Source organism: Lentinula edodes (genome assembly GCF_021015755.1).
Source record: "Lentinula edodes strain Le(Bin) 0899 ss11 chromosome Unknown C8R40scaffold_39, whole genome shotgun sequence".
Classification (NCBI taxonomy): Eukaryota; Fungi; Basidiomycota; class Agaricomycetes; order Agaricales; family Omphalotaceae; genus Lentinula; species Lentinula edodes.
Genome location: NW_025764345.1, coordinates 35,213 through 45,971, shown reverse-complemented (window position 1 = coordinate 45,971; position 10,759 = coordinate 35,213). Strand labels below are relative to the sequence as shown.

Genomic DNA, 10,759 nt, shown 5'->3' with positions numbered 1-10,759 from the left:
CCTCGAAGCCCCCTGCCCATTTCCCACTTCGTCCAACAGTTCTTGCTCACCTCCCTTTGGTGAGTCTAAGATGTGGACGTTCCATAGATCGTCCATTCCTTCCCGTTCTTCCACCACGATCCCGGCGCGAATCCGTTCTAAAGGACGAGTTGAATCGTCCTTACGACCTCCCCCTTGGTTGGCCATCCCTTTTCCTCGAGTTGAATCGGCCTTGGAAGCTCTCTCTGAGCTCCCTTGATCCTCCGCTGGACGTTCTAACGATTCTGGGTTAGGGCAGTCCTTTGCCCAGTGCTCCTTTCGTCCACAACGCATGCAGAGCTCCTGCCTTCGTCTCCTCCACTTCTCCGCTCTTTCCTCAGGAGTCCATTTCCTCCCGGTATCGGTAACTCCTGCTCAGAGGACTGCTTCAGTCCATTCTCCTCCATCCCTGCAGTGACAGCAGTCTTCGTCCCCCTCTCGATTCTCGCTATCGTAACTTTCTCCTTCCCCCCAAGCTGCAGACGCCCTTTGTCGTCCCTCTTTCCAGTTGGACCTGTTTTGGAACCTCCCTGTCGCAGCTGGTTTCGGATTGGAGGTCCATACATCAGCTGGCTCTCTTTCCCTCCGCAAGGGGGACTTGTAAGGAGCTTCAGGTGCTAATTCCAACCCGGGGAAGCGACTCAGCCATCCTTGCAGTGGTTTTTTGCCGTGGAGGTTCCTCAGACTCTCCGCTTGCGCACGTACAGCTCCATCCAATTTCGTGAACACTCGAGTCCATTCATCGTAGGATTGCCAAAGCGCACTTGTCCTTTTCCCGAGCATAGATGGTAGGTCATACTCCAAACATCCTTTCCAAACTGAGGACCCACGTCTTCCATGCAGACCGGTCGTCACCTGCGAAGCTTTCGATCTTACCGACGTCGAGCTTCGACTCAATGGTAATCCGATTTTTTTCTTCGTTGCTCTCCCACGTACTCCGTCCCTCGTTGGGAGGTCTATGTAGGAGTGTTTCGGTTAAAGGATATTGGTTCCGTAGCTTGCCAGCTCCTTGGCTGGGGACCTACAGGAGAAGGACCCCCCCTCGTATATTCTCTCATTACCCTAGGTGCTCGCCCGGATAATCCCGCCGTGTTTCCTGTTTTGGAAAGGGGTCCTCCAGTCGGTACTTTCCCCGCTGTGAATCCTTTCTTTACCTCACGGAGTTGTTCCTGGAGCGTCTCAATGACCCAAGCCTGTTGTTGGATCATTGCTACCGATTCCTGAGAATGTGCCGAGTCGACAACCATGCCAGGTTGGTTCGTCTGAGCTCCCATTACAAAGGGAGTTCCTAAAGGGGCTCCCTGCGGGGGTACCGCCTCTTCGTGAACTACCAACGTCCTTTGTTGGTTCGGGTCCCTTTGACTTTCTGCTCCCACCGCGTGGGATTGCATCAATACTGACCCTTGATAGGGTATGACTGATGGATTGCTCAGTCTTGGAGGAACGTGTACAGGGTTGGGAACCAGCCGAGCTGTCAGATCTTGTCTGTAGATCCATGATGAATGTTGCGCACCATCCATCCTTACCTCCCCAAACTGGTACCGCTGCGTCGAGACTGGCGTTACCGGTTTCGTTTGCAGGTTAACTCTGGGGGGAGGAGTCGAATTTTGAGCCAAGGCATGTACCGTGGGGGAGGTCCCAGAGCGTAACTGGGGGCTCCTCGTGGCCGTGTTACCGGGGTTAAAGAGTTCAGGAACCTCGATACTCCTGGGTGATGAATGTTTCTGTGCCAGGAAACGACCATCAGATCCATGGAGCTGCCTTTTCTGGTCAAATTGCTCTGGAGGGAACTCCCCTACGCTCTCTGGTTCGCATTGAACCATATACGAGGTCCCCCGATTATCCGCGACCAGTCTGCGACGGAATTCCAAAGCTCTTTCTAGATTCAATCCAGAAAGTTCCTCCGACAGCATCAGAGTGTCTGATTCCGCTAGTAGCGTCCGGTGTCGGGTCTCTTGCGAACACAACATCGCTTCAGACTCCTCACTCCTCACCAGAAGCTGGTGCATATGCCTCATGGGCGTGTACGTGTATACCGTCTGTCCGCTACGGACCCGGACGGGACTATCCTGATCAGGCATTGACTCCACTGGGGCCAGGAGGTGAGCCGTGGTGTATCTCCTGCGTCTGCGATTTTTTGCAGCAATTGCGTTAGCATCCTCGTTACTTTCCTCATTGATTTTAGCTGCTGCTTCCGCTAGGTTTGCGTTCCGAAGTATTTGGATCGCCTGGTAGTTCGGTATGTTAACCCTCGAAGGGGGAGGTTCAAACCGTACGGCTCCTGATCTGTAGTTAGAGGCTCGGTACAATATACGTAGCCCTGCTTTGCCACAGAATTCCTTCTCCCTTCCATGGGTATGAGGGAGGAGGGGAAGTATTCCCCTCGAGTTGCGGAATGATCGCCCGTAACGTGCCTCTGCCTCTAACAGTTCCAACATCCTCTCTGGGTCCAACAGGACGTTGTACAGCCAGAGAAAATCTGATCGGTTCGCGGGGGTCATCAGCCACTGCTGGGCCTTCTCTGGGAGGTCTATCTCCAGTTGAGTTCCCACTGTTAGGAACTGTACTCGTAGATCTGAGAATTCGAGACCGTCTCCCAATATTTCGATCCCCATTGACTCCAATACCTCCCTTAGGACCATAGCTACATCCTCCGGGATACACTCCTGAATTCGAATGACGTCTTCCAGACGCAACGTCATTTCGGACAAGGGTTGTACTGGGAAGTTGGTCCTGCTATGGTGTATTGCGTGTGTACGCTCCCAGTTGGGCGTATTCATAGCTGGGCTCTTCAGGAGACTGGAGAGTGAACTTCCTCGTCTCGGGGGAGGAAGGTTAAGGGACTGTACTGGAGGCATTGGTAACCTCCGGGATGACGCCTGAGATTGTTCAGATATGGCAGGGGATACCCTCCTCTCTGGAAGTTTCTCCTGTTGTCGTACTGTGAGAGGGTCAGTACTTCCCCCTTGTATCCTTTCGATAGCAGCTACTTGACCGCTGACTCTTCCACCCGCGTTTGAAGCTGACTCCATGTCTAGCTGCGGTATCGGTCCAGGGGGAGGTCCTCTCGTTCCCCAGGTAGGGGAGTATGCGAAACCTCCCATGGGACTACTGGCAGGTTGGGCGTAACCCATGGAGGTATACCTCCGTTGTGGTGGTCCCATCCCAGGTTCCACTGGAGGGGGCCCCTGAACCTCCGGTTGACGTCCCTCTGGGGTCCGGATGTTGCTGGCGGTTTCATCCCCGAACGACTGTTCTGGGATGGACATCAGGCGTTGACCAGCTGCCACCGTGATGACAGTGGAGCTAGCAGCCTGGTTCGATTTTTGAGCTTGTGTCGTGTTTCCACGAGATAAGGCGCTCTTTTGTTTCTTTGATTCGGTCTTGGAACTAGAAGGTCGTTCCGTTGACGTCGCCGACATTTCGTCGCGACGAGTCCGTTCGGTGACGGGAGAGCTTGGTATAATGTAAGACCTGGGTCAAAATAGGTCTTAGGGTAGGTTTTGGTATGTGGAGGTTTATGTTGTAGCGTGCTAGGAGCAGGCTGGAGCTCGAAGGGAGCTACAGGAACCGCGACCGAGGACGGGAATGACCTAGTAGTGGCTGGAACGACGGGATGGTGACCCTTGAGGGATTCCTAGGAGGTCCAGGGAGGTCCCTAAGGCGCAGGGAGGTTAAGGAAGAGTGCGGGACCGTACTATATTGCGTAGTAGGAGTTGTACTCGCTAGAACGTCAATATAGGATCGAGTAGGTCGTATGTATAGATGGGTCTCGAGGTGGTAAGCTCCCGAGAAGGGATGTGCCAGGGAGGGTAGGTCCCTGGGGGCTAGGCTTGAGGATGGACGTCCTCGAGTGTGGGAGGTGGTAACGGAGAAGCAGTACGTAGTTCGACGTGAGGGGTAGCTTCGACATTACCTAGATTGAGGTCCTGAAGCCTATAGAATAGCTAGGGAGCTCGAGGAGGTTTGGGGAGGTTAGCTCACCAAGGCAGTAGGCGTTGGGGAGCTTTAGTATTGTTCGAGGGAGCTCGGGAACTCACTCGGATTGCTTAGACGTAAAGTAAAAGCGTGTATTGGGTCGTATAGATGATCACAGAGACGATAGACAAGAGTTGAGAGAAACAGAGGTAATGAAACAGAGAGTAAAGAGAAATCCGTATGGTTAGCAGGTACAAAGGGACAGGGACTGGACCTATGCAAAAGGGTGTGTGTTCAAAATATACCAAGCTGGGCTTCTGGACGCTACTGGACTGATTAAATACGTATAGGGAAGTTAACAAAGAGACATAGTACGAAACGGGCACTTAATGGGGTTTCTAAGTACATGAGGATGGACAGGAGGACGGAATGATGGGCGCATGTGCGGGGTTCCAGGACCCTGTCGTGTAGTGGTTCGGTTGCATTGAGGGGAACTAAGGATCTTGGAGGTTGTCCTAGCAGCGAGGAGGTTTGCGGGGCGTTGGGAGTGTTCTCAGGGGTTCAGGGAAGTGGGCTGAGGAGGTAAGGGGACTGAGGAGGTTGGGAATTATGTTAATGAGCTTATGGGCTATGGAATTCGGGGCGAGGCATGACAAGATGCATCTATAGAGCGACATAGCTTTACTCATGCTCAGAAGATGCGAGCAGCAGCCACATTTGGATTTGGAAGAGCCCATGGCCTCGGCATGCAAGCCTGGCACCGGAGTGAAACAACCGGGAAAATGTTGGGAAACCCTTCGGTTTCTGAAACTCTGACTAGCTATATGCTTAGTCTTCATCATCATAAGGTCAGCTTTATTGTTCTTCACTCATTATCAATCTCTCAAATACTTTTGAAAAGACTCAAATAGGAGAGACAGCAACCAGTGCACGCGCTGCAACTTCAGTAAGTAGCTTTGTATAAAACCTCCGACAATTTGACCACTATGTGATGCAGGATTTATTGTCCAAACTATTTCACTTCAATAATCAGCCTCAATTCTGAGAGCCTCAGCCTTTTCAATCTACTGCGCGAAATACTCCTAAGAATTCTCAAGATTGGGCTAGTGCCCGAGCTCGTTCATTACTCAACCTAGGTTACAGCCTTGCTTTCTGTGGCCTTCTCCGTGTAGATGAATTGCTGAAAATTCAGCTTCATGACATAGAATTCGAAGAGATAAATGGGCGGTGGAAGTTGACTCTTCAACTACCCTTTTGAAAAACTAGTCAATTCGGAGGTATGTTATTATTAACTATTGTAAAAATACTCAAGACATTCATTCTATCATTTTTGAAGCAATCAAGCCATTTGTCTGGTGGATGATGCCCGAAGAATATTCTCATCTATGTGTTGTGCGTGCATTTGCAAGGTGGATCATTGTATCAGATATCACAAACGGCTACCTTTTTCGGAAAATACGTGCAAATGACCGAATTGCAGAGGAGAATGAGCCAATGGTCAGTGCAGTTCATCCGTCTATGGCAATTGTCACCTGAAATGACTCCTCATAGACATCTGAGCAATTCTTGGAGATGTTCTGAAACAACCTTATTGACATTGGAGTTGACCACATTCCCTATGGTACTCATTCCTTTCGACGTGGTGGATGCCAATGGTTGTCAGTAGAACGGCGGTGGCCACTTCGTCAAATTTGTGAGTGGGGTGGATGGAGCCAGGAGTTCACTCATTTGACAATTGTCAAATACCTCATTTCTTTGAACGATAACCCCACAGTTGACCACGATGACTTTTTTAACCTGAACCGACCACCTGCTTTTGTTTGTCCTGCATGTAATCGTTCATGCCATTGTGCGTAAAAGTTTATTTGAATGTATAAACACTATGTATGTCATATATTATAGACCTAGTTGTCGTTAATTGGATGATATATTAATTGAGGTCCATGGTATGTTTTTCAAAATAGCGACGAGCAATAGCTGTTCTATCAGTTAATACCTTTCCACGATTTACAAAGATTTTATCGAAGTCAGCACCGTACTCCACTTTTGCCCTGTCTACAATATGCTGCTCATGCGCAGCTCGTTGAACCCGCAATGTCTCACATATCCTCTTCCAGTTGAAAGGGTTCCCATCTGCAGAAGAAAACTCTTTCCAAAAAGCATCGGCAGTACTTGAGCAATATCGTTCGACAACAAACTAAAGTGAAAATGAGAAATAAGGAAACCAAAAAAGAAGGAGAGCTGACCTTCCATTCAGTCCAATTTTTCTTCAATGCCTTCCAGCGAGCATCCTTCTTGCCACTAAAAACTTCAGGCCAGTACCGAAGGGCGATAGGGGTGCCGTTAATCAACAAAAGGTTGGTGCCACAGTCAGCAGGGTCCCAGTTCGGGCCTTCATCATCCCATATGCGTTCGAGATGGGGGATGTTAGTTGCAAATGATATTTGGCGAGGGTCACAAATGTCAGCACTCTCGAAGTTAACCAACTGCCCATGGGCAATCTTGATTGTAGCGATTCCCTTTCCCACAGGAGAATTCACAGCGGAGACCTCTGGGTGACATACAATATTCAGTACCTCAGCCTGAGCAGAAGCCGAAGAGCGATGATTACCTGCCGAGTCCTCTGTATCAGCCATGACAACATTATCCTTCTTGCCCTCGTAAACACTATGCATCTCTCGCATAGGCTCATCAGTCTCCTTGCCGTCCCCGTCCTTCTCCTTCGTAAGTCTATTGCCAACTTCAAGCATAGGTCCATCGTTTTGCCGAGCCACAGGTTCATATTCCATGTCAGTTTCAGTTGTGAATCCGGTGTCGTTGACCCTTGGATTAGATTCTAGAGAAGATGTTTGAGTATGAGGGTCTCTAAAATGATTTCCTGCTCACCCTCAATTCGAAGTTTCAGTGGTGCAGATACAGGCCTAAACGTGGAGAGAATGTTGGAGTCTAGAACAGACCTTGAGATACTACAGGCAACAAGTTAGACAATAACTCACCCAATAAAGATATAGAGTGCAACCCCGAGGTAGCAAACGGAGCCGAAAGTAAAGTAGGAAGACATTGAACCAGGGTACCAACCATTGAAGCTAGGCCATCAATCTTTTCGTTTGTTCGCATTTGTTCACTAAGTAATGCCTATACAGCTTTAACTACTTATCCGCTGAAGGAACAGTGATGACTTACAGATGCAGATTGCACTTTAGCAGCATCAGCTTTGGCTTTGGCGCGGCGGTTCAGTTCTTCAAGTGGAATATAAGGATGAGTATCACAGAATTTCTTTGCCTATCATAATAATAAGAGTAATTTTAGATACTAGCAGAACGATGGAGGACATACCAATTTTAATAGCTGGGTTTTTTGTTCAAGTGTCCTCATATCCTTCGGACGTTGCGCTACGAGTATCTGGCCTGAAGAAGTATTGGCCGCAACACCCATCAAAGCATTCCGTCATAACATCGAGAGTTTCTCCTTTGTCTTCTTGATTTGCAAGGTTGGACTCTTCTTGTCCTGATTATGATTAGACGACTCGTTCTTGACAACTTTGCCACTGCGAATACCACGATGAGCTTGACGAGCACCTGCTAGAAGACTTCAAGGTATGCATTAGCCAAGCAAGAAAGGTAAGTCAAGACGACGCACGTTTTCCATTGAACCATCTCTTCACTAAATTCCGTTATCTTTTCCCGTAGAATATTCATGTTCTGGTGTGAAGAAAGTCCACAATCCTTCGCGATTTGCACAAGAGCATTACGCTTCAAGCCATTCCTAACGTGTCAGGTAAATAAAGATAGAATAATTGAACAAGATGTCTATGCACAGGTCCTGGTATCTGACATAAAATATTTCTTCTTCTTGTTCTGTCAAACGAGTAAACCTCAGCGTTTCGTAAAAAGCTCGTTCTATAATATATATACCTGTCAAACGAGTAAACTAACATAAGAATAAATAAAGTTAGTATAAGTAAATGATGTATAGGTAATGGACTCACCCTCAGCGTTTCGTAGAAAGCTGAGGGCGGGGAAGTTTCGTAACTACTGAATATAAATGAGATTGACCGTCGGTGGAACGAATACGAAATATAAGATAAGAAAACCTAGGTGAAATATATTGTCAAAGTTGTACCTGGCCGGACTCGTATTTCCTGCTTTGGCCTAATGTCCATATTCATCTAACACTCCCCTAGTCTCGGTCAGGGATCAACTCCCTAAGGCCGAGGAGGGATACTTGTCGATTGTGAAGAGCGGGACCAAGAGACTTGGTGAGGATATCAGATGGATTGTCCTCCGAAGGGATATACTTGATAGCGATGTCACCGTTCTCCACTGAGTCTCGAAGAAAATGATACCTAATATCAATGTGTTTCACGCGCGAGTGAAATTTCGGGTTCTCGGATATCGCAATAGCGCCTTGATTATCACATCGTATGAGAAAAGGACGAGGAACGCTGTGGCCTAATTCTGAGAGGAAAGAGTGTATCCACTTTGCTTGTTGAACAGCTTTTGCAAGGGCAATATACTCGGCTTCTGTAGTCGATAAAGCCACAACGTCCTGATGTTTAGACATCCAGAATGTGGGTCCTCCTGCCATCATAGTCAGGACTCCAGAGGTGGAACGATGAGAATCTACACACGAAGCGTAATCGGCGTCTGCGTACACAATCGGGGATAGTCCACTAGAAGCCTTCCGAGTATAGGTAATCCCAAAATCCCGAGTGCCACTAATATAACGCACTAGGTGCATTAGATATTGCCAGTGGACCTTTCTAGGCTCGTGAGCAAAACGACTGAGTACATTTGCGGCATGCGCTATATCTGGACGACATGCAGCAGCACCAAATTGCACAGCTCCTAGGATTTCTCGGTAAGGCTTTTCTCGCATAAATTCGATGTCGTCGGTAGAAGGAGGGGAAGCTCCGATCGAGAGAACTGCGCCGTTCGGGGGTGGAGTAGACTTTGGTTTCACGTCTTGAAGACCGTGATGACTGAGGAGGTTGTTCCAGTAGGCGGGCATGGATAAAGTAGCTGTTCCCTGGTCTCTGTCATGCGTAAGCTTCATGCCGAGGGCAAACTGTACGCTGTCAGTTTCCTTGATTCTATACTTCGACCCAATCTCCATTTTGGCCTTCTCCATCTCCTGGATTGATGAGGATCCGCCAAGCGTATCATCCGTGTACGTACCGGTCATGGTCTCCCCTGACCCAGATACTCGACTCCTTACACATTGGTCGGCTTGATTTCGAGTATATCCGAGTTCCCTGTATGTCCCGTCGAGGGTCTTCCACCAGTTTCTTCCCGCTTGCATCATACCGTAGATAGATTTCTGAATTCTCATGACTTTCCCAGTATTTCTCCCGGGGAATCCTTCGGGAGGCCACGCGTATATTTCTTCATCAAGATCAGCATTAAGATAGGCCGAAGCGAAGTCGATCTGCCAAATGTGGTAGCCAAGAGTGACCCAGAGTGCGATAAGTATTCTGAGAGATTCGAAACGAAGTACCGCCGCAAATGTATGGTGGTAATCTCTACCCTCTTCCTGAGTCCTCCCATTTACGACCAGGCGAGCCTTTTCTTCGACGATTTTTCCGTCCCCGTCGAACTTATGAGCTAATACCCACAGGGGAACCAAGATAGTGGCTCCAGCTGGAGGATCCTGCAAAGGTCCGAAGACGCCGAATTCTCTCATGCGTTGAATTTCCTTTTCAATTGCAGGGGACCACCTGTCAGGATCTTCCATTGCTTTGGAATAACTCTTGGGGACTGGTGTTATGCCAATAGCCGTGAGTGCGGTATTATATTCAGATGACACTTCATTGAATCCTTGTACTACAGATGCCAGGAGTGCTCGGTGTTGGGTAGGTGGACCTATTGGAGGTTGCATAGACTGTGGTACTGGCTGAGAAGTGGAAAGTCGGTTTGAGCGGCGAAGGGGAACGTTAGGATCCGGCTGGAATTTAGTTCGAGTCCGCCGAGTTTGAATCTGATTAGGAATTTGAAGGGATTGATCGGGTTTAGTCGGCAAAGTTGTCTCCGAGGTATTTGTGGTGTCCGAGGTGTCTATGGCATCAGGTGGAAGTATTGGAACGTGTTCGTAGTTCCCTTGATCCTCTTCTTCCTCCCCTCCTCCTGGTGCCAGGGTACGCCGAGGTATTCCTTCCTCGAAGGTAACATCACGGCTGGAGATAACCGTACCATTTTGCAGGTATAAGATGTATACACCTCGTTCCCCATAACCGACCATTTTACCTTCAACGGCTCTTATATCTGTTTTTCCCAGACTTCCATCCACAATAGTCGCCCAACCCCGAGCCCCAAATAGACGAAGGTGTGATATATCTTGACGCACCCCCCAGAATATCTCAGCGGGAATACGGAATCCATTCCGCGTTGAAGGTAGGAGGTTTTCTGTGTATATGACATATGCCGCTGCCATAGCCCACAGATTGTCAGGTAATTTAGATTCGTGGAGGATCGTCCGGACTTTTGCAAATGTAATCCCATGTTTCCTTTCTGCGACACCGTTAGCTGAAGAGGAATATGCCGGAGTTTGTTCAATCCGTATGCCGTGTGAGTCTGCCCACTTTCTCCATTTTTCATTAATAAATTCCTTCCCCCCATTGACCCGTACACATCGCAGTCTTCCCCCAGTCTGGTTCTCAGCAAAGACTCGGTAGTTCTCCACCGCTATGAGGGTCGACTCCGCTTCCTTATTCGCGAGGTAGTAGTCCTTAGTAAATGCGGAGTGTCCGTCGACAATTGGAAGTGAGTAATAGTATCCTCCCCTGGACATTGTTCTCATAGGTCCGGTAAGGTCTAGATGGACTCGT

At 48.7% G+C, this 10,759-nt stretch overlaps 2 protein-coding genes across 2 annotated transcripts; one reads left to right on the top strand and one right to left on the bottom strand.

The window, feature by feature from the left end:
* Positions 1-4,595: 4,595 nt before the first annotated feature.
* C8R40DRAFT_1055162 (uncharacterized protein) lies at positions 4,596-4,900 on the top strand (the record flags this gene model as incomplete). The annotated part of the gene is made up of 2 exons (XM_046224986.1): positions 4,596-4,784; positions 4,838-4,900. Coding segments are annotated over 2 exons (252 nt in total), but the record flags the coding sequence as incomplete, so codon positions are not given.
* A 966-nt stretch (positions 4,901-5,866) lies between these two features.
* Positions 5,867-7,371, bottom strand: C8R40DRAFT_1174803 (uncharacterized protein; the record flags this gene model as incomplete). The annotated part of the gene is made up of 7 exons (XM_046232235.1): positions 5,867-6,133; positions 6,183-6,487; positions 6,548-6,772; positions 6,823-6,882; positions 6,933-7,071; positions 7,120-7,218; positions 7,273-7,371. The coding sequence occupies 7 exons, from the start codon at positions 7,369-7,371 to the stop codon at positions 5,867-5,869; spliced, it is 1,194 nt and encodes a 397-aa protein (XP_046082196.1).
* Between the last annotated feature and the right edge of the window lie 3,388 nt (positions 7,372-10,759).